At 47.0% G+C, this 24493-nt stretch overlaps 1 protein-coding gene across 1 annotated transcript in view; it reads left to right on the top strand.

Moving 5' to 3' along the window:
• Positions 1-24493, top strand: part of ush2a (Usher syndrome 2A (autosomal recessive, mild)) — a 1730413-nt gene that overhangs the window by 1277260 nt on the left and 428660 nt on the right. Inside the window, exon 45 of the mRNA XM_072506478.1 lies at positions 501-710. Within this exon, the coding sequence (XP_072362579.1) occupies positions 501-710 (210 nt within the window). The remainder of the gene's footprint in view (positions 1-500; positions 711-24493) is intronic.

The following is a 24493-nucleotide window of genomic DNA, read 5'->3' as shown; positions in this document are numbered from 1 at the left end:
TTCACCGCGCCATTTGTAAATTGGCAGCTATTATTCAGCCTGCGGGAGGAGGCAAGTGATGCGTGGGAAGCCGAGCAAGTAAACCATCCAGTATCCGGCCCCTTGCTTTCCTTCTTTGGCGATGAGATGCAGTCCCAGCAGTGTCCACTGACTCTGGTGGCACTGCTGCCCAATCAGATTGGCTGGCAACTCTCAGAGGCAGGACGTACTCCCCAGATGAGGGCTGTCTCAACCTGTAAGTGTTCCTCTGAGTGTTAAATGGCTGGTAGGGCAGCCTGCCAGAGTGGGGAGCAAATATTATAGCAAAATGTTCAGCGATGGGGCACGGAAACCCCGCCACCTGTAAAATCCTGTTCATTGTTTAAGTTCGATGCTTATAACTGGAATGGTAGGAACAAAATATAATTACCGTTGCCACTTTTGGCAAATGTGAATCATTGAAGGATGACCAATCAGCTTTGATAGTTTAACTAATTATGTTCTACTCTTTTTAATTAAAGCATTGCAAGAATTGGAGGGTGATGTGGAATATTACATCCTATACATCAACTCAACTGCCTACAGCAACTCCGTGTCCTTCCCAGCTGATGTGAACTACACACAGGTTGACGATTTGCATTCAAATACAGAATATTGGCTTTTTATTGAGGTCTTCAATGGAGCCCATAGCACCAGGAGCGAGATGGTGCATGTGACAACGTCTGATGGGGGTTAGTAAAAACACAGATGTTCAAGACTGTTTAAAATCTGAGAATAAATGTGATTGATTTTTGTGGAGGTTGAAATCAGTCATCCAGCCATAATAAAATTTCCTGTTATTGAAGGAAAATAGCTAAAACGCTAAAATCCTTAAGTGCTGTTGTCATCAAGTGATAGATCAATAAGGGCCCCAGTGAAACAGTTGCAGATCGCTCTAATAGAGTATATTAGCACAGTTTGTTCAGATCTTCCCATGTGTACCAGCATATATCTACACTGCTGTTTGGAAAATACAGCATGCTCTGTCAATAAATGGGAGAATATAAAAACGATTAATGTTTCTAAGTGATTTCATCTGCAGACCAGTAAGCTTTCAGGATGGCAGGCAAATGCAGAGCCATACCTAATGTACCCGGAGATTTGATGTTCAACCATTGTTAAAAAGGAATCTTCCCCTGAGACTTTTATCTTGCCTTTACCTGAAGAGACAGTGTGCTTCAGGTAAATTTCTGCACTAAATAAACTTTTTTTTTAAGCAACTTGAGCCTGTAAGAACTAAATAAAGCAGGATGAAGTTACCATAAATGAACGGAAGAGCCTTTGACCTATCCTCCAATAAAATCTTGCAGATAATCACTTGCAGGAAGGTCTACAGACAGGAGTAACGTTTTATCCTTTTCACTGGATTACATTGGAACTAATTTGGACATCTAAAATGTTTAGGAATTCGTATTATTTCTGGTCAGCGATTGCATTAAATAATGCTGTTGCAAAGTTAGACTATCTGGTTTTACAGCAGCTCAAAGTAAAAATACGGCACAATAAACGTGAATATTTCTTTGACTTTCCACAAATCTTAACAATAGAATACGTTTACGAAAAGGAAATTTTGTCTGACAGATATATTGGAAATCTATGAGAGTATAAGTGGCAGGGTAGATGAAGATGTCTCAGGGTAAAGATCTTCATAGCAAACTGACTAACTTTTTAAAAAGTTTGTCCCGCAGAAATAATACGCTGGGGGGGGGGGGGGGGGGGGGGTGGCCTTAACACGCTGAAAGTGGGGCTTCCAGCCCCCAGAGGAAGGAATTACCCCTCTCATGAGCTGCTGGCCAACTAAATTGGATCAGGATGTACAGGAGGAGCTGGAAATATGTAGGAACTCTACAACCACCCAGATGGAGGTTTGCTGCTTTCGAATGTTGAGAGAGTGCATCCTCATCCTTGAAATGTAATCAGGTTCAGGTCAGGGAGATTGGTCAAGGCACCACAGAGACTAACCCTGTGAAGTCTGAGAGTTTGGCAGATGGGATAAAGATTTGGGGGGAGATATAGAGTAAAGGGAATGCCTCATACTGATTTAACTACTGATGTAACTATGTTTCAATGTTACATGGCTAAGAGACTGAGATTTGGTGGGAAGCAGAAGTACAACTTGGTGTATAGTACTGAGATGTACATCGATCCATAAATAAACAAAGATGTGTTTTGCGAAAGCAGCCAATGGCATTCTTAGGATAACGGGCAAGCCTTAAAGAAGGCACGGTGACACAGTGGTTAGCACTGCTGCCTTACTGCGCCAGGGACAAGGGTTCAATTCTGGCTTTGGGTGACTGTGTGAAGTTTGCACTATCTCCCTGTGTCTACGTGGGTTTCCTTCACAGTCCAAGGATGTGCAAAGAAGGTGGATTCACCATGATCAATTGCCCCTTAGTGTCCAGGGATGTATAGGTTTGGCTGCGGGGTAGTTGGGATAAGGTGGAGTGCTTTTTCAGAGGGTCGTGCAGACTTGATGGGCCGAATGGCCTCCTGCACTGCAGGAATTCTATGATTCTATGAAACCCCAACTGGACCCCTAAATCAAGATGAAACACACATCAATGGTATTTTCCTACACTTATCCCATATCTCTTGATGTTATTAGTATCCAGAAATCTGTCACTCTCTGTCTTAAGCAAATGACTTAGCTTCCACAGCCCTCTGGCTGGAAAATTCCAAAGACTTACTACACTCTGAGTGAAGAAACTCTTCCTCATCTCAGACCTAAGTGGCTATTCTGAGACTGTGTTCTAGACCCCCCCCCCCCCCCCCCCCACAGCCAGGGAAACATTCTTTCTGCATCTATCATGTCAATATTGCTTTAAGAATATTGCCAGTTTCACTGAGATCACCTCTCATTCTTCTAAATTCTCAAGAATATAGGCCCAGTTTCCTCAATCTCTCTCCATAGGACAGTACCACCATCCCAGGGGTTAGTCTGATGCGTGTCAGTATTTATCTACTGTTTTAAACAGTAATAAAAGGTGGGATTCTCCGGCCTCACAGCCACGTGTTTCTCGGCGCAGGAGGTGGCACACTGTTCGCTGGTGGTGAGGTTGTCTGCTACCACCGCTGTAAATGGGATTTCCCATTGAAGCCGCCCTGTGTCACTGGGAAACCCATTGGCGGGGGTGTCCTGCCGGCAGGACCAGAGAATCCCACCGGCAGCGAACGGCTGGAGAATTCAGCCAACGGTTCAGTTGGACAAAATATCTTGTGCAAGTGTTTCTTTGTCTGCTACGTCAGTTGATACCTTAGTCTGAGGGTAACAATAGATTCTCGCATTTCCCTATTGCTGACGTCAGGCAAACTGGTCTGTCGTTTGATGTTTTCTTTCTCCCTCCTCATTTAAATAGTAGGGTTCCATTTGTAACCTTCCAATCTGCAGGCACCATTCCAGCATCTATAGAATATTGAGAGATGACCACCAACATATCCACTATCTCTATAGCCTTCTCTTACAACACTCTGAGATGTAGATATTCAGGTCCCAAGTTTTTATCAACTTGCATTAATTTCTCCAATATGATATTTTTACCAATACTAATTTATTTCAGTTCCTCATTCCTGCTAGTCCATTGGTCCTATATTATTTCCGAGAGGTTTTTTTGTATCTTCCTCCATGAAGACAGACACAAAGTAATGATTTAGCTTCTCTGCCATTTCCCTATTCCCCATTATAAATTCTGCTGTCTCTGCCGCTAATAGATCCACACTTGTCTTTGCAATCTGTTCCTTTTTACACATCTATAGATGCCTTTATGGCTTCTTGCTAGTTTACATTCATATTATGAGTCCTCTTTTGATGAATTCTAACATGCTTCCTCTCACCAGGTTTCCTACATTTTTGCTAACTTTATAAGCCTTTTCCTTTGGTCTAATACAGGCTTGTCCAACCCTTTTGTGCGAGGGGCCCCATTTTAAATTTTTCCTCACTCAAGGGGCCGATGAACAAATTTCAAAAAGATGAGGTTTGATGCAACATTGAACATGAATTTGAATGAAATGTTAAAGTAAGAAGAAAGAAAGAACTTGATGGGCAAAAATAAAGCAATGTCAAAGCAATAAATTGATAATTAAAAATAATGAGTGATTAATAAAGATGAGCATGACATCACATGACAAATTATGTTTTTCTGGCTCACTCTCGGTCTACGGGTTCACATTCACCCTCACCCACACCCTGTGTGAGTTAATTTGAGTCTGTGTGGAAGTGAGGGTGAGTGCGAACCCTGAAATTGGGAGTGAGCCATACACACTGATGCGCAATCAATTGCACAAAGACGCAGATTGGGTACAACTGTGGCTTTATTGCAGTCAGATGCGTGGTCTCCTGCTGCAGCTGGCGAAATGGCAGGGCAATGGAGGTCATGCATATTTATACAGTTCTTAGTGGGCGGAGCCAGCCAGCAGGGGCTACCGGCGAACCTGTAGTGCAGGTCCTACCTTACATCCCCTAATACAGTGGTTCACCATGTCATGATATACACCAGTATACCATGGTGCAGATACACACACACTGATGGCCACACAGCAAGACCAATCAACACACACAACACGGCAACCAATCACCAGTTAGAGCACACTCATTATAAAGACATCAGAGTTCCTGCTGATTCGGGATGCAGCCTCCTACAAGGACAGAGCTTACAGCTTACAGCACAGATCCTCACCATGTGCTGAATGCATAGACTGGTTCAGGCAGGCAGAGGTCTTTAGTTTAATCTAACATCGTGTTAACCCACAGTGAAAGTATGCTCAACAGTTTCTAACTTAATAAAATAGTGTTGCACTATTTTAAGTGTTGGTGGCCTGTATGTGTTCCACGGATCCAGAACACCCAACACATCACACCACATTCACCCCCTGTTAAAAATGAGTTGGCGGGGGTGATGTGAAACTATATACAATTAGTGCAATTATGTAGTGTTAAGAAGAAAAAAATAAAATGTCCATGTTGACAGTCCAGAGTCCGTCAAAGGTTCAGCCGATCCGGTGCTTGGGTGCTTCATTGGGAGTGGCGTAATGGTGGCGGCGAAGTCGGTGCTGGCGTGGTGGAGGTGGCATCGATGGCAGTGGTGGCAGTGCTGATGCTGGCCAGTCATCGGGGAACTCCGGGAGCGTGCCAAAATCCTCTTTGGCAGCGCGGGGGGGGGGGGGGGGGGGGGGGGGGGGGATGGGGGGGGGGGGTGGAACCTGACGGTGCCAGGTATCTTGGCGGCCGTCGGGGAACTCCACATAGGCATATTGAGTGTTGGCGTGGAGCAGGTGAACCCTGTTCACCAAGGAGTCCTGGAGCTGCGAGCCAAGTCGGGAGCGACACCCCGGATGTGGACTTCCTGGGGAAGGTAAAAACACGTTCATGGTGTGTGGTATTCGTGGCGGTGCACAATAGTGACCGGATGGAGTGTAGATGTTCAGGGAGGACCTCTGCCAGTAAGAGGCTGGGAGGACCCTGGACCGTAGGGCCAGCTGGACGGCCCTCCAAACCATCCCATTCTCCCGTTCTACTTCCCCGTTTCCCCGGGGGTTGTAGCTGGTCATCCTGCTGGAGGCTATACCCCTGCTGAGCAGGAACTGACGCAGCTCATCGCTCATGAATGAGGATCCCCTGTCACTGTGGATGTAAGCGGGGAAACCGAACAGGGCGAAGATGGTGTTGAGGGCCTTGATGACGGTGGCAGACGACATAGCGGGGCATGGGATGGCGAAGGGGAATCTGGGGTACTCATCGACCACACTGAGAATGTACGTGTTACGGTCGGTGGAGGGGAGGGGCCCTTTGAAATCCACTGACTGTTGGTTGGGTGGGGGTGGGGGGGGGGGTGGTAAAGATAAATTGGCTGCTGGCGGATGGAGAAAAAGTGTGTGTGTGTTTGTGTGTGGGTGGGTGTGGTGAACCACTGTATTAGGGGATGTAAGGTAGGGCCTGCACTACAGGTTCGCCGGTAGCCCCTGCCGGCTGTCTCCGCCCACTAAGAACTGTATAAATATGCATGACCTCCATTGCCCTGCCATTTCGCCAGCTGCAGCAGGAGACCACTCATCTGACTGCAATAAAGCCACAGTTGTACCCAATCTGCGTCTTTGTGCAATTGATTGCGCATCAATTTATTGCAGTCAGATTTTTCCACAGAATGGATATCAGAATCAAACCCGATCGCCTGCAGCTGGATCCGCACTCGCCTGACGCCAGAAAAGACTTTACTCACTGGCTAGCATGTTTTGAGGCCTACATCAATGCTGCGGACCCCCCGCCAACGGAGGCTCAGAAGATAAATGTCCTGTACTCCAGACTGAGCTCCAGCGTGTTCCCGTTGATCCAAGATGCCTCGAATTACACAAAAGCAATGGAACTCTTAAAGAACACTATGCTCAGAAGGCGAACACGCTCTTCGCCACCCGCTCGCAACTACCTTGTGAGTCCATCGAAGACTTCTGGCGCGCCCTAATTCCACTCGTCCGGGTCTGTGACTGTCAGGCCGTTACGGCCGCTGAACACGCGAACCTCCTCATGCGCGATGCTTTAGTGACGGGGATTGCGTCGGACCGCATCCGAGAACGATTACTGGAACTTAACCAGCCCCCAGACATAAAAGCACCTTTTCCCAGGATGAATCTAACTTTAGGTTTTACCCTTCCAGGAACAGGAATATTAAATTAAACCCACTTAAATATACACCTTATTTCTAATGTTTACCAATACAAATCCAAATACCGCTGGTTTCTCAGTGGCAAGGGGTGCTTTCAATGGGAAACCCCATTGACAATGGCAGGGCAAGACAATCCCGCTGCCTACCAATAATGGAGCATCTCCGCAAAACACGCAGTGGGTTGTGCGGAAAACCCACTCGTAGATTCTTTTTGGGTGGATTAAGCAACAGCAAGAGCAAGTAAATATTGGTAGAAACTGTTTATAGGTCACCAAACCATAATGGTAATTTAGGGCACAGTATAAGTCATGGAATTAGAGGTATAAAGGTGAAACCATAATAGTGGGTGACTTGAATCTACATATAGGCTGGGTAAATCTCACGAGTGCTAATGCTGTGGAGGACTAATTCCTGAAATATCTGCGAGATGGTTTTCTGGAGCAGTATGTTGCGGACCAAACTAGGGAACAGGCTATTTTAGATCTAGCATTATGCAATGAGAAAGCACTAATTAATAACAGAATCTTTAGGGAAGTGTGTCCATAATATGATAGAATTTTACAGTGATTTTGGAAACTATGTAGCTCAAACTGAAACTAGAGTTCTAAATCTACGATACATGGCAGCACAGTGGTTAGCACTGTTGCTTCACAGCCAGGGTCCCAGGTTCAATTCCCGGTTGGGTCACTGTCTGTGTGGAGTCTGCATGTTCTCCCCGTGTCTGCGTGGGTTTCCTCCGGTGCTCCGGTTTCCTCCCACAAGTCCTGAAAGACGTGTTGTTCGGTGAATTAGACATTCCGAATTCTCCCTCTGTGTACCCGTACAGAAACCGGAATATGGCGACTATGGCATTTTCACAATAACTTCATTGCAATGTTAACACAAGCCTACTTGTGACAATAATAAAAATTATTATTGTTAAATCTTAATAAATGAAAATATTAAGTTATGAGGGGCAACTCGGCTGTGTTGAATGGTATGATGATAGACAGGCAATGGCTAGTATTTAAAGAATTAATACATGGTTGACACCAATATACATTCCTTTAAAGCATAGGAACCCAACAGGAAAAGTGATTAACAAGCGAAGTTAAAGGATGTATTAGATCAGGCTTGTACAGCCTCTCTCTGTAAACCACAGACTGTAGTCAAAGTGTTGGCAAGTGAGTTTGAAGATTCTTCAAAGAACTGCTCCTCCAATCACAGGATGGTTCGCTCCTACATTTGCTGTTGCCAGAATCACTAGCTAAGGAAAGTAGAGGAATGAAGAGAAGTTTTCCAAGACGTCTGAGGTTAATGATACGAGAGGAGAGAACTATTCAGTAAAGAGAGATAGAGCTGAGAAGAAGGCTGAGATGCCCGAAAGATATCTGAGGTGATTTTTAGGTTTGTGGGACTTTACTAGTAGAACAGTGGTTAGCACTGTTGCTTCACAGCGCCAGGGTCCCAGGTTCGATTCCCGGCTTGGGTCACTGTCTGTGCATCGTCTGCACGTTCTTTCTGTGTCTGCATGGGTTTCCTCCAGGTGCTCCGGTTTCCTCCAACAAGTCCCGAAAGACGTGCTGTTACGTAATTTGGACATTCTGAATTCTCCCTCTGTGTACCCGAACAGGCGTCGGAATGTGGCGACAGTAACTTCATTGCAGTGATAATGTAAGCCTACTTGTGACAATAAAGATTATTATTATACACTATGGCCTGTGGAACATTAAAATAACGATGGAAATCGTTGGCTGGATCTCAGAGTTTGTATAAAACCAGTTAAGAGAAAAGAAACCTAAAAGGGATGGTATAAAATCCTGGACTGGATCCACTGTTAAAAGTGGAGCTGAAACTTTGTATAAAAGTGTCATTTGGAAAACCTGGTCTGGAGTTTGGAATGCAAACCACTAAGGGAAAGCATTATAGAACATCGAACATACAGTGCAGAAAGAGCCATTCGGCCCATCGAGTCTGCACCAACCCACTTAAAACCTCACTTACACCCTATCCCCGTAACCCAATAACCACTCCAACCATTTTGGTCACTAAGGACAATTTATCATGGCCAATCCACCTAACCTGCGCGTCTTTGGACTGTGGGAGGAACCGGAGGAAACCCATGCAGACACAGGGACAACGTATTATGAAAGAAGATTTTTAAGCCATATTTTTGGGAGTGGAGTTTGGAAACTCTCCAATGATCATCATCTGGGGAGATTCTGAGGAGAAATCCACAGACACTAACGTGGGTTCAGAGTGGAGTGTGTGTATTTGACCACAGTCATATTGTGTGCTTAAAAGGGACATGGTGTTAATGAGACCATTGTAGATTAAGATGTAGTTTTTAATCTGTGTTAATCCCAAAACCTGTGTGTAATTGTTAAGATAAAAGGGGATTAAAGACATATTATATCATAATCCAATATTTTTATGTTTAATAAATGTCTTTTCCTTGTTTTTAAAACTAACTAGCAGTCCTGTGACTCTATTCTTCCCCACATTTTATTTATTTTTTAATGAAAAAAATAAAGATTACGGTCTTTTGAGCTAGGATTCTATTCTTGAATTGCCCCGTCCAGTTATTGCATCAACTGGGATCGTAACACTCTTCAACATACTTTGACTCTATTTGATGCTGCCTTCTGCTCTCATTTAATACTTTGCATTGGTCCTATCCGAATGCCCTCTCAGGTTCCCATCTCCCTGACAAGCTAGTTTAAGGGTTATTAAAGTTTGCAGTTATTTATGTATAGCAAACCAAATGAGCAATAATCTCACCGGTTTACTTCATTATTGGCATTCCTTGTTGCCCTGAACCAACTTTCTATGCCATTTATTTGAACAGTTAAGAGTCAACCACGTTAGTGTGGAACCAAGTCACATATATGCCAAACTGGGCAACAACGGGAGATTACCTAGCCTAAAAACATTAGCTGAGATTTTACCACAAATTGACAGCATCACGGTCACTGTAACTGATGGCCGCTTTTTAGTTCCAAATTAAGAGAGTGAATTCTATATTTTCAAACTGCCGCAGTGGGATTTAAATTCACATTCTCTGGATTTTTAAATAGAGCGTCCGGATCACCAGTCAGTAACAGAACCATTGCATTACAATATTACCACCCCACCTCTATATACCACCTGCCTAGCCTGATCCCATTCGCAATCGATTGAGAATTTGGGAACTTTATCTCTCGCCCTCCTCCCAAAATATTTTTTTTTAATGAAGAAAGGCCATTGGTGACAAGATTTTACGCTGAATGAAATTTCATGCATTAAGCAACTTGAATAAATGTAACCAGTAAATACAAGACTTTTCTATGGTCTGTTAACAATAGAGAATACATTTTTCTGGGAAATAAAAGCATATTAAAAGAGCCCAAAACCGAACAAATACCTTCCATAAAAATGTCTGTGACAAAAGAAAGAAAAAGGCAGTTTAATGCGACATTAATTGGACAGTTTGGAACAACTTTAAAAAATTAGAAGTCTGGCATATATGCTAGTTAGAATCTCATTGTATGTGAATAATGAGGTGTTAACTGACCCATGTAGATGAACGATTAATAGATCAGCATTTGCAAAAATGAGAAAAGGGATCATTAATCTGTTGTTTAAGTGCGCAATTTGTGTATAGACTGCAAAACTATACACTTAAATGAAAATTACTGTTATTATACACTTGACAGAACAGGTTTTGTGAAAACAGATGGGAGGACGTATGTTGGTTTAAAATAAACTTGAATGGGATCGGTAATTAAGTGAACCAAACTATCTACATTTAAATGTCAGCGCTTCGTCAAAATATTCCATTTCATAAGAGCTTTTGTCTGTCTTTTCCCCAACTTGTTCTCCTCTTGTTGTCTATATAATGACAGAAAAGGCAGAAACTAATGCGAAACTACCTTGTCGGTGTGTGCAAGATCTATCAGAGTTGACTCTCATTTTAATTTTTCTTCTTTCTATTGAAGAAACTTTTGATTTCTGTCAAGCCCACTGCCTGCACATTCATAGAGACAGATGATCTAGGAATGTGGGTGAAATACAGCCTCATAATTCATCTTGGCGAGATGCTCCAATCCAATTCACCGTGCCACTGTACCTCATAATTATTCTTTTCTGTTCAATGAAAATAATTAGCAAAGTAATAATAATTACAGAACCATCATTTAGGTAGACACAAACTTCAAAATGGCAATGTAAACTCTTCATTTTAACTGCTTTATGCCAAAAGGGCAGGACAAAATATTTAGAATGGCTGGAAAAAGGGAACAAACTAAATATGGCGATAAAAGCAGAAAAATATTGAAAATACATAACAGGTCCATCATCACCTAAAAGAGAATAGGCAAGTTAAATTTTCAATTTAACATGCTTTATAAGAGCGAAAAGGGGATGTAAATGCATCTGTTTGAGGTCCGATCAAAGCCAGTGAATGGACTTATGTGAAAATAAGCATGGGTTGCTAGAGGAAGGACATAAGTCAACTCACCAAGGCTGGAAAAAGGCACCTGACACTTTTCACCTCTTCCCAGCTTATTTTCATGCTTTACAAGCCTAACACCTATTAGCTGAGTCCTCGTTGTAGTATTTGGTGTATCTGAGCTACTGTCTTCACCTGTTGTTCCATCTTCCCTCTTTATTTTGGATGTTCATGAATCATTGAATTTGCAGCTGAAAAGGAAAACTTTTGGTCCATTGGGGCAGTGACCATCATCTGCAGGGTTAGTGCTGAACTTTCACACAATTGTTACAGTGCAGGAGGAGGCCATTCAGTCCATCATATCTGCACTGATTCTCCAAATGAGCATTATACTTTGTGACAATCGCCTTTTCTTCATAATCCTGCACATTGTTTCTACTCAGATAGTTATCTAATGCCCTCTTGATAGTTTTGATGACTATACTTCCCCAAATAGAAAGTAGAGAAAGTTGGGTGGAGAGATGTACTATCACATCCCTGTGGTAGTCGGTATTAGGGGTATTATGGTACCTAGGTTGAGGCTGTAAGATCATTGGTGTGCGAGGTACCTGAGACAGGAAGATCATTGGTGAAGCCTGCCTGCTGGTTCCGCCCAGTAAGGCGGAGTATAAGAGTCTGTGTCTCCCTAGCAGCTGCATTCTGTACCTGCGCTGCTGGGGGAAACATCTAGTCCAATCAATTGTCATCCAATCTCGCTTCTGGCATCATTGAATAAGCATCAATTTATTGGACTAGATTTTAAAGAAGGGAGCTCCGAATCAAGCCGGAGTGTCTGCAACTCAGCCCCCACGCGGCAAACTCAGCGGCAACCTTCAAACACTGGCTGGCATGTTTCAACGGGTACCTCAGGACGGCCACGACTGCACCCATGGAGGACCAGAAGATGCAAGTTCTCCACTCGAGGGTGAGCCCAGAGATCTACACCCTCATCGAGGATGCGGACGATTTCGAGGCCATGATGGCCCTGTTGAAAGGACACTACATTCGCCCAGAAAACTAGGTTTACGGCCGACAGCTGCTAGTGACAAGGGGACAAATCCCAGGGGAATCACTGGATGAATTCTACCGAGCGCTCCTGGTACTAGGTAGGAACTGTGACTGCCCGCAAGTTTCAACCAGCGACCACACAGAACTTTTAATCCGGGATGCATTCGTTGCAGGTAAGCTGTCCTCCCAAATCCGTCAGCAGCTGCTGGAGAAAGAGACACAAGGCCTCAAGGAGGCACGGGCCCTTGCTAGCTTCCTGGATGTGGCCTCCCGAAACGCCTGCGCGTACATCCCCGATCGCGCGGCAGCCCCTTGGGCAGCGTGGAACCCAACCGCAGCCGACCCCGATGCATCGCCCATCCCCCCACAAGCTTGTGCCGCACGGCTACCAGGCAACCCCGGGGGGCCCTGCTGTTATTTTTGCGGGCAAGCCAAGCACCCCCGGCAGCGATGCCCGGCCCGCTCTTCCACCTGCAAAGGTTGTGCCAAAAAGGGGCATTTCGTGGCGGTATGCAAGGCCCGGGCGGTCGCCGTTGTCTCCGGGGCGAACCGGGGCCGCCAACACAACTCTCTTCACCGGCCGCGGGCGTCGCCATCTTCATTTTCCTGAGCCACGTGCGGGCCCTGGGTGCCGCCATCTTGTTCCCCAGGGACCACGTGCGATGGTTGGGCACCGCCATCTTGCCCACCCCCAGCCATGTGTGACCCGTGGGTGCCGCCATCTTGGCTGGAGTCTCAGGGCCCCAATTCGGATGACCACACACCGCCCAAGGAAAATCTTCAACTTTTACCACGACTCGCCTCGGTGACTCTGGACCAGTCTCGGCCCCGAACGCTCTCGACCGCGACGACGCAAATTAGTGGGCGCAAAACATCCTGCCTGATCGACTGCGGGAGCACAAAGAGCTTCATACACCCCAACATGGTAAGGCGCTGTTCTCTTCCCATACACCCAGTTAACCAAAGAATCTCCCTGGCCTCCGGGTCTCACTCTGTAGAGATCAAGGGGTTCAGCGTAGCGTACCTCACGGTCCAGGGAAGAGAATTAAAAAATTTCCGACTCTGCGTCCTCCCTCACCTCTGCGCTGCCACGCTCCTCGAATTGGACTTCCAATGCAACCTCCAGAGCTTAACCTTTAAATTCGGCTGCCCTATACCCCACTCACTGTCTGCAGCCTCGCGACCCTCAATGGTCGACCCGCCTTCCCTTTTAGCAAACCTCACCCCGGATTGCAAACCCGGCGCCACCAGGAGCAGACGGTACAGTGCCCAGGACCGGACCTTCATTAGGTCGGAAGGAAGAAAGGGATTATCGAGGCTAGCAACAGCCCCTGGAGAGCTCAAGTAGTGGTTGTAAAGACCGGGGGGAAGCACAGGATGGTCATCGATTATAGTCAGACCATCAACAGGTATACGCAGCTCGACACGTACGATTTGGTCAATCAGATTGCGCAATACAAGGTCTTTTTCACCGTGGACCTCAAATCTGCCGACCGTAAGTACACTGCATTCGAAGCAGATGGCGGCTCTACCACTTCCTAAGGGTTCCCTTCGGTGTCACAAATGGAGTTTCGGTCTTCCAACGGGAGATGGACCGAATGGTTGACTGGTACGGTTTGCGGGCCACGTTTCCGTACCTCGACAACGTCTCCATCTGCGGCCACGACCAGCAGGACCACGACACCAACCTCCGAAAATTCCTCCATACCGCAAAAATCCTTAGCTTACACTACAAGGACAAATGCGTGTTCAGCACCGACCGTCTAGCCATCCTCGGCTACGTAGTGCATGATGGAGTCATGTGCCCAGATCCTGAACTCATGCGCCCCCTCATGGAGTTTCCCCTCCCCCACTTCTCTAAGCCCCTGAAACGTTGCATGGGATTTTTTTCATATTACGCCGAGTGGGACTCCAATTATGCGGACAAGGCCCGCCCACTAATCCAATCCTCGGTTTTCCCCCTGTCGGCAGAGGCCCGCCAGGCCTTCAGCCGCATAAAGGCAGAGATCGCAAAGGCCACGATGCACATAATCGTTGAATCCCTTCCCTTCCAAGTCGAGAGCGACGCGTCCGACGTAGCTCTGGGGGCCACCCTCAACCAAGCGGGCAGGCCCGTGGCCTCCTTCTCACGCACCCCCCATGCTTCAGAAATCCGTCATTCCTCCGTTGAAAAGGAGGACCAGGCCATAGTAGAAGCGGCACTGGAGGCATTATCTGGCCGGCAGGAGATTCACACTCCTCATTGACCAACGGTCGGTAGCTTTCATGTTCAATAATGCACAGCGGGCAAGATAAAGAACGATAAGATCTTACGGTGGAGGACCGAGCTCTCCACCTACAACTATGAAATCTTGTATCGTCCCGGGAAGTTAAACGAGCCTCCAGATGCCCTATCCTGCGGCACATGTGCCAACGCACAAGTGGACCGACTCCGAGCCCTCCATGAGGACCTCTGCCACCCGGGGGTCACTCGATTCTTCCATTTTATCAAGACCCGCAACCTGCCCTACTCCCTCGAGGAGGTCAGGACCGCCACCAGGAACTGCCAAATCTGCGCGAGTGCAAGCCGCACTTCTGCAGGCCAGAGAAAGCGCACCTGATAAAGGTTTCCCGTCCCTTTGAAAGCCTCAGTGTGGACTTCAAAGGGCCCCTCCCTTCCACCGACCGCAACACGTACTTCCTGAACATGATTGACGAGTACTCCCGGTTCCCATTCACCATCCCCTGCCCCGGCATGACCGCAGCCACCGTCTTAAAAGCCCTCCACAGTATCCTGCTCGGTTTCCCCGCCTACATACATAGCGATAGGGGGTCTTCATCCATGAGCAACGAACTGCGTCAATTCCTGCTCAGCAAGGGCATCGCCTCAAGCAGGACAACCAGTTATAACCCCCGGGGAAACGGACAGGTAGAGAGGGAGAACGGAACAGTCTGGAAGACCGTCCTACTGGCCCTGCGATCCAGGAATCTCCCAGTCTCCCGCTGGCAGGAGGTCCTTCCCGATGAACTCCACTCCATCCGATCACTGCTGTGTACCACGACAAACAAAACACCTCATGAACGTCTCCTTGTCTTCCCTAGGAAGTCCTCCTCCGGGACCTCGCTCCCAACCTGGCTGGCAGCTCCTGGACCCATTCTGCTCCGCAAACACGTGCGGGCACACAAGTTGGACCCATTGGTAGAGAGGGTCCACCTCCTTCACGCTAACCTGCAGTACGTCTATGTGGCATACCCTGATGGCCGGCAGGAGACGGTCCCCCAACGGTACCTGGCGCCCGCTGGATCCCCACCCACACCAACACCACCCTCCATCTCACCGGCGCACCACACGGCTGCCCCCTTCCCAGGTGGATCGGTTCTTCCACTGGTCCCACCCAGGGTTGATGAATCTACCGAAGAAGCCAAAGTCACGCTCCCGGAGTTACGGATGCCCGAGCCGGCGCCTGCAACACCGCCGAAACTGCGATGATCACAGAGGACGACCAGGGCCCCCGATCAACTAATTGTTTCATTCTGATATGTACATGTAAAATGAATACTGTAAATAGTTGTGACATGCAATAAGGCAAAACATTGTACCACCGACGGGTACCACCATAACCTCTACCACTGTATGACGCGAGACCACCACCCCCGCAGACTCTTTTTTTTAACAGGGGGTGAATGTGGTAGTCTGTATTAGTGGCATTACAGTACCTAGGTTGAGGCTGTAAGATCATTGGTGTGGGAGGTAACTGAGACAGGAAGATCATTGGTGAAGCCTGCCTGCTGGTTCCGCCCAGTAAGGCGGAGTATAAGAGTCTGTGTCTCCCTAGCAGCTGCATTCTGTACCTGCGCTGCTGGGGAAAACATCTAGTTCAATAAAGCCTTTAATTGTCACCCAATCTCGCTTCTGGAGTCATTGATCGAGCATCACTCCCACCCTGTCTTTCAGTTTGTTTCCCATGCACCAGCCAGTGATGCCAACAACTATGCCTTCATCACCCATCAGAGGTCTATGATAGACAGGAGGCAGGGTCCAACCCAAATTTATTACTTCCCACCACTGGCACTCCCAACTCCAAATAGGACCAAGCGAAAAGTAATGGTAGACTCTGGGTGCGATCAATCGGATTTGTCAACTCCTGAGTCGGGACGCGACGAGGCCGGTAAATCTCGGGAGAGGCCTCTCGGGATATTTCCAACCCTCAATACACCTCGTGAGACCTAACGAGATCTTGTGAGGCATCATGATCTCGATCGCGCACTCACTGGGCGTGACTCAGATTTGCATATTCAAGTGAGCAGTTAGTGCCAGAGTTGCCAGGATCCAACGGCCTTGCCTCAGAGACATCCTCATGGCGCTACTTAGCATTGGTCCACACAGACGTGGACCAGACGTAACAGCATCTGCAAGGATTTCCCAGGAAATTGGGGGTTGGGCTCTGGCTAGAGTGGAACTCCTGATCCCACCCAGGCACTGTGTCACTGCCAGGCTGGCAGGGGCATTGCCAGGGTGCAAGGCTGGCAGTGCCAAGGTGCCTGGGTGGCATCTTGTCCGTGCCAGCTATCAGGCCCTGGGCTGCCCTGCCCTTATGAGGTGGGTTGCGGGGGGCTCGTCGACCCCTAATTGGTACATTGAGGTAGTGGGAGGGTCCGGAGACCAGGATGGGGGGGGTGCGGTTTGAGAAATCAGGGTGCCATTTCAAAATGGCACCCGATCTCTCCTTGCACCGGCCAGTGGAGTTTGTTAGTGCAAGAAATGGGTCTAAGTGCGGCCTAGACGCGGCATTCCTCACCGAAACCCAGAAAAGAAGCAGAGCTTCGATTAATTGCGGAGTCGTTCCCGGCACTGCAAGTGCTAGGAAACACACCGCTAAACGTGCCCAAAACGAGACGCTGTTTCTTTTTCATTAAATCACGCCCGCCGAGTTGGAAGGTATGAAACTCCAAATTCATTGATGGATGCAGAGGACCCAAAGTGTACTTTTCTGCTTCCAATATGACTCCAATTTCTCACTTCTCAGAGAAGAGAATCATAATTTTACAGCACAGAACCTAGAACTACTACTTAAAAATAAGGGATCATCCGTTTAAAAGAGAGATGAGGCTAAATGTTTTCTCTCAGAGGATTGTGCATCTTTGGAACTCTCTTCCTGAAAAGTTGGTGGAATCAGAGGGCTGGAATCTCCGTCAGCGGGATCCTCCGTTTCGCTGGCAGCGCACTCACGCCCGAGGATTTCCTGTCGCCATGATGGTGCCCACAATGGGAAACCACATTGACCGGCTGCCAAGATGGAGAATCCCGCTGCCGGCGGGGGTGCGTCACACCAGAAAATGGGTGTGGTGGGACAGAGAATCCCGCCCAGAGTCTTTGAATATTTTTACGGCAGAGCTGGTTCGATTCTTGGTAAGCACGGGGTGATAGGTTTTGGGAGTAGGCAGAGTGCAGATTTGAGGTCATTATCAGATCAGCCATGATCTTATTAAATGGTGGCGGATGCTCGAGGGGCCTAATGACCTACTCCTTTTTTGTGGTCATGGTACAGAAGGAGGCGATTCAGCCAATCACATCTGTTCCTGCTCCTTGTAAGAGCGAAACAATAAATCCGACTCCTCTGTTCTTTCCTATTGTCCTCAAATATTTCCCTTTCAAGTATTTTTTTTTTTAAACGCATTTTATTCAAACTTGTATCAAAGTAGGTTACAGCAAATAAACACCCTGGGAAACATTCTTCCCAACAATCCACTGTACAGTTTGTACAGATTTTTCTCCTTTTTCATCCCTCTCCCCATCACCACCCCCCACCCCCCCAACCCCCTGCGACGAACAGCTCCTCAAACACGGTCACAAACATCCCCCACCTTTTCGCAAACTCCCCTGCTGAGCCCCTTAACTCATATTTTATCTTCTCTAACCGCAGGAAGTCATACAGGTCACCCAACCATGCTGCTACCCCCAGTGGCGATGCCGACCGCCACTCCAGCAAAATTTGTCGCCGTGCAATCAGAGAGGCGAAGGCCAAGACATCGGCCTTCCTCCTCTCCATGAGCTCTGGCTTCTCTGAAACCCCAAATATCACCACCAAAGGGTCCGGGTCCACTCCCTCCTCCACTGTCCTGGCTGAGGCCGCGAACACTCCCGCCCAGAATCTTCCCAATTTTTCACAACCCTAAAACATGTGCGCATGATTCGCTGGATCCCCGCCCACACCTCTCACACTCATCTACTACCCCCTGAAAGAACCCACTCATTCTCGCCCGAGTAATATGCACCCTGTGCACCACCTTAAACTGGATCAGGCTCATCCTTGCACAAGAGGAGGTCCCGTTTACCCTTCGCAGTGCCTCACTCCATACTCCCCAATTGATCTCCATTCCCAACTCCGCTTCTCATTTCTCCTTGATCTTCACCACCCTCTCGCCTCCCCCAGCCACTTATATATATCCTCAATTCTTCCCTCCCCTTCCACATCCGGAAGCAGCAGTCGCTCCAGCAGAGTGTATCCCGGCATTCTAGGGAACCCCTTCCAGACCTTGCGTGCAAAGTTCCGAACCTGTAGATACCTGAACTCACTACCCCTCGGCAGCTCTACCCTCTCCCTTAGCTCCTCCAGACTGGAGAACCCTTCCTCCAAATACTATTCCCTCACCTTGACCAGCCCCACTTCCCTCCTCCTCCTGTATACACTATCCATCCCTTCGGCTCAAACCCATGATTCTCGCACAGCGACGTTAGCACCGACATCCCTTCCACTCTAAAATGCCTCCTCAGCTGATTCCATATCTTCACCGTGGACTGCACCACTGGGCTCCCTGAATATCTACTCGAAGCCATTGGCGATGCTGCCTTCACCATAGCCCTCAAACTTGACCCCTTACAAGATTTCTCCTCAATCCTAACCCACTCTACCCCTTCTCCTTCCCACCACCGCCGCACCTTGTCCACATTCAACACCCAATAATAATGAAGCTAGTTTGGCAACGCCAACCCCCCCGCTGCCTCTGCCTCTGTAGGAGGCTCCTCCCCACCCTCGGCACCTTCCCCGCTCATACAAAGTCAGAGATGATTGTGTCCACTTTCCGAAAAAAGGCCTTTAGTATAAAGATCGGGAGAGCCTGAAAGATAAACAAGAACCTTGGCAGAATATTCATTTTCACCACTTGGACCTTCCCCGCCAACGTTAAAAGCAGTGTATCCCACCTCTTAAGATCCTCCCTGGCCTCCTCCACCAGCTTTGTTCAGTTCCACTTATGGAGCCCCGTCCATTCCCTCACTACCTGAATCCCCAAGTACCTAAACCTATCCCTCGCTACCGTAAATGGCATCCCACCTAAATTAGCCTGCTGTGCCAGCTCATTCACCGGGAATACCTCGCTTTTCCCTACATTCAGCTTGTATCCCGAGAACCCTCCAAACCTCCCCAACAGGCCCATAATCCTTTCCATACTCACCAACGGATCCGAAACATACAGCAAGAGGTCATCGGCATAGAGCGGCACCCGATGCTCCCTCTGTCCCCTCATTATCCCCTGCCACTCTGCCAACCCCCTGAGAGCCATCGCCAATGGCTCTATGGCCAGGGCAAACAACAGCAGCGACAACGGGCACCCCTGCCTCGTACCCCTGTGTAAGTCAAAGCTTTGTGAGCTCATATCATTCGTCCTCACCCTCGCTCTTGGCGCCACATACAGCAACCGCACCCATGCCACAAATCTCAGCCCAAACACAAACCTTCCCAAAACTTCGAACAAGTACCGCCACTCCACCCGATCAAATGCTTTCTCCGCGTCCATGGACACCACCACCTCCGGTACCAGAGCTCACGACGGATTCATCAGCACATTCAACAGCCGTCTTATATTACTTGCGAGCTGCCTGTCCTTCACGAAGCCTGTTTGATCTTCTGCAACCACCCCCGGGACACAATCCTCCATTCTCCCCACCAACAACTTAGCCGATACTTTCACATCCGTGTTCAATAATGATATGGGTCCATACGACCCACATTCCACCAAATCCTTCCCTTTTTGGGGGATTAGTGTGAATACTGCCTGCTTCATCATCTCCGGCAACTCCCCCTTCTCCAGTGCTTCATTAAACGTCCCCAACAGATGTGGTGCCAGGTCCGTTACAAATTCCTTATAAAACTCTGCCGTGTACCCATCCGGCTCAGGGGCCTTCCCCGACTTCATACCCCTGATACTATCCAGCACCTCTCTCAGTCCCAGGGGCTCCTCCAATGCCTGCCTCTTTGCTTCCTCCACCTGGGGAAATTCCAGCTCGTCCAGAACCTACCCCATGTCCCCCTCTCCTCCTGGGTCTGCCTCATAAAGTCCTTGGTAATACTCTCTAAATGCCTCATTTGTCTTCCCTGGCTCTGACACCACATCCCCAGCCCCAGTCCGGATCTTCAATATTTCCCTGGACGCAGCATGTCTCCGCAGCTAGTGCGCCAGCATGCGGCTCGCCTTCTCCCCATACTCGTATTGCACCCCTCTTGCCTTAGGCAGTAGTCCGACTGCCCACCCCATTGTCAGCCTGTCAAATTGCCCCTGCAACTTTTTCTTCCTTGCCAATCCCACCACGGTGGGCACCCTCGAATATTCCCTGTTCACCTCCACTATCTCGCTCACTAGACAGTCATGTTCCGTCCTCCTTTCCTTATTCGCACAAACCGTAAATTAGATAATTTCTCCCCGGACCACTGCCATCAGTGCTTCCCAAAAAATGCCCGCCAACACCTCCCCATTCTGATTGAACTCCACATAATCCCTAATCGCCAACCGCACCTTATCGCAAAAACCTCCATCCGCCAACAACCCCGAGTCAAACCTCCACCCCGGCCGCTGCTCTCGTCCCGTACTGAACCAAATATCTAGCCAGTGGGGTGCATGGTCTGAGATAACTATCCCCGCATACTCTGCCCCCTCCACCCCAACCAAAATCTCCCGACTCACTACAAAGTAATCAATCCTCGAATACACCTTATAGACGTGTGAAAATACTCCTTTCCCCCTGGGTTCTGAAAGCGCCATGGATCCACCATACCTATCTGTGGTAGTCTGTGTCTCTACGGTACCTGGCAATGCTGGAACACCATTAGTAGATATTGTATGTTTCCTATTGGTCAAGCTGTATGGTAGCTTCGCCCTGCTAGGCGGGGTATAAGAGCCCGTGCCGCCTCAGCAGCCTTCATTCTGGACCTGAGCTGCTGGGGGAAACATCTAGCTTATTAAAGCCTTCAGTTGGACTACAACCTCGCTTTAGTGGTCATTGATCGTGCATCACCATCCTCTCCATAAACCCCGCCAGTTCATACCCTGCCCATCGACCTGGGGCTCGATCTATCCACCCTCGGCTCCAGGACACAGTTAAAATCTCCTCCCATGATCAACTGGTACATGGCCAAATCCGGGATTGCTGCCAGCAATCCCCTCATAAAACCCACATCATCACAATTTGGGGCATACACATTTACCAAAACTACCGGTGCCCCTTCCAACACCCCACTCCCTTCAAGTATATATCCAATTCCCTTTTGATAGTTTTGTATCTGCTCCCACCACCTTTTAAGGCAGTGCATTCTGGTTCATAAATCATTTTGTTTTTAAAAAATGGTTCACCTCATCTCTTCCCTGGTTTTTCTGTCCGGTATCTTAAATTTGTTGTCTCCTATTAGTGAAAACAAAGTAGAGAATGCAAAACTATCAAAACCCCTCGTAATATTGAACATTCCTATTTGATCTTTCCTTCACATTCTCTGCTCCAAGGAGGACAATCTCTAGCTCTGCACATGACTGAAATTCCTCATACTTGGTAACTTGAAAGTCATGACTCGATATGAGGACTTTCGTGAAAAATGTACTACACTCTTCAAGGTTCTGCTATTCTCTTTAAGTGGGGTCTTGCTTTTCTTACGGGTGTCATATATCCCTTTTCGGCATTGACAGGTTCTGTCAGTGATAATGCAGGGACCCCGGACTGCATAAGTAATGGAACGTAAAATGAAAACTTGTCCAGGGTCAAGAAAGGATCAATGCACCATGCAAAAGTCTAGAGATGGGATTAGGAAAACCCAACCCTTATGCTGTAATCCTGTTTGCATGCCCTTTCTGCCTATTCTTAAATTTTTCAGGTGCCTATCCATCACTCTTTTATTGTCATACTGCTTTAAGAGCTGCTTGTGATAAAACATTTTATGGTGTAATGACTCCACATGGAAAATAAACTCTAACTTCCCCTTTCATCTTCAAGTGTTCATCCCAATTTGATATCCTCCTGTTACCAATTTACCAACCAGTGAAAGCAAATTGGCTTTATATACCCTCGGAAAACCATACATAACAGTGTTAGGTCCCCCTTGGATTCTCATTCCAAAGAGAAAAGACCTAACTGTTCAAGCCTTTCTTTATGAAAATAGATTTTTGTTTTGTCTTGCCAATATCCTTTGTTGAAGATGGCTGCCAGACCGGCACAATATTCCAATTGTGACTTAACTAATAAATTGTATAAATTTAACATCACTTCCTTGTTTTCATTATTCAGTGATAAATTATTCAGTATAAAACACAGAATCTCCGTTATTGTAAATGTGTTGTCTCCTGCCTGTGGAAATAACGTATACAATGCAAAACTATCAAAACCCCTCCTAATTTTCAACACCTCTGTTTAGTCATCTCTTTACATTCTCTGCATTTACATTCTAAGGAGCGCAATCCCAGTTTCTCTAATTCTGATGTACTGTATCAGTATTTTTGCTTTGGAAGATGCAACCAATTTAAGTAGATTGTACAATTTCTTCGCTTTCTCATGCTCCACTGAGATGTGTCCCCATCCGATCTGACATTATGTACCTTGTTTACCAGCATTTTCCTGAGCCCCAAACCAGGATTTCATATAAAACTGACAGTTACAGTATAATTTGTTGAAGTAAATGATCGGGAGACAGTGGCCCAGTGGTGATGTCACTGGACTAGTAATCCAGAGACCCAGACTAATGATCTGGGAGCATGGGATCAAATCCTACTCTGGCAGCTGGTGGAATTTAAATTCAATTAAATAAAAACAAATCTGGAATTGAAAGTTATTTTCAGTAATGCTGACAAAGTTCAAAAACCCATCTGAAAATGAAATGAAAATCGCATATTGTCACAAGTAGGCTTCAAATTAAGTTACTGTGAAAAGCCCTCCGGCGCCTGTTCGGGGAGGCTGGTACGGGAATTGAACCGTGCTGTTGGCCTGCCTTGGTTTGCTTTAAAAGCCAGCGATTTAGCCCTGTGCTAAACCATCTGGTTCACTTTAAGGGCGGAACTCTGCTGCCTTTACCTGGTCTGGTGACTCCAGATCCACAGCAATGTGGTTGGCCCTCAACTGCCTCCTGAAATAGCCCAGCAAGCCGCTCAATAGAACGAAATGAAGGATGGGCAACAAATGCTGGCCTTCCCATCAAAGAATTATTTTAAATGGGCAAACTAGCGAATCCTTGGTTAATTCTTAGTGCCATTAATTCTTAGTATAATTAATTTGTCATGAACATTTCAATTCCCATTATAAACCTTCTTGCTACAAATACATAAACATGTTGAAAAATTGTTTCTCTCGCAATTTAAATTGTTATTCAGGGGGTGGGGGAGGGAATCAAGTTTTCTGGAGAAAGGTTTTGGGTCTGATTAATATTGTTCGTGTTCATATTTGCAACAGTGAAGGTGCTAAAATGTTTTAACACCAAATAATAAACTGCAAATGCAGTTTAGCGAATTTTTTTAAAAAGGTGTTAATTTAGAAAACAGATTGCTTTGGGATTGTAGAGTGATGGATCAATGCTACGTCAGCCTTGTAGCCTTTTTCACCCATCACAAATTGGGTGATGTGTGGAAAAAAATCCAAAGCACAATTAGCACTTACCTACCATTCTACAATGCATGAGCGATCGAATTGCAAGCACCAAGCTCCTGGGAAGATTTTCAGTGGCTCAGAAAATATGGAAATCACAGTCTTGCACAGCCTGACCAGGACCTACTGACAGATGTTTAAAAGAACTTCATGGCTTTGGGTTGGTGTGCATTAAGCAGGTTAAAATCGTAAAAAGAGGTCAGATCCTGGAAGTAACAGCTCCTAGATATATGAAGAAACTTTCACACCACATCTGCTAAGTTTCCACCACATGGATAAGATTAAAATCAAGTTAGTGAACATGAACTGCTCATGATTTTATGTTAGGCACATTCTTAATTCTTCAGATGATAAGAACTTACACCAAAGCCACCTCAACAATCCACAAAGGTTTGATCATGAGCTTATCATTTCCTTGAGCACTCTGAAGTGAATGGCATTGCAGTATTCTTCGCACCAATACATCAATCTTAACTAAAATAGTTCTTGCAG

This window comes from Scyliorhinus torazame, chromosome 1 (assembly GCF_047496885.1).
Source record: "Scyliorhinus torazame isolate Kashiwa2021f chromosome 1, sScyTor2.1, whole genome shotgun sequence".
Lineage (NCBI taxonomy): Eukaryota > Metazoa > Chordata > Chondrichthyes > Carcharhiniformes > Scyliorhinidae > Scyliorhinus > Scyliorhinus torazame.
Note: the sequence above shows the minus strand (reverse complement) of the source record. Positions and strands in the feature narration are given on the sequence as shown.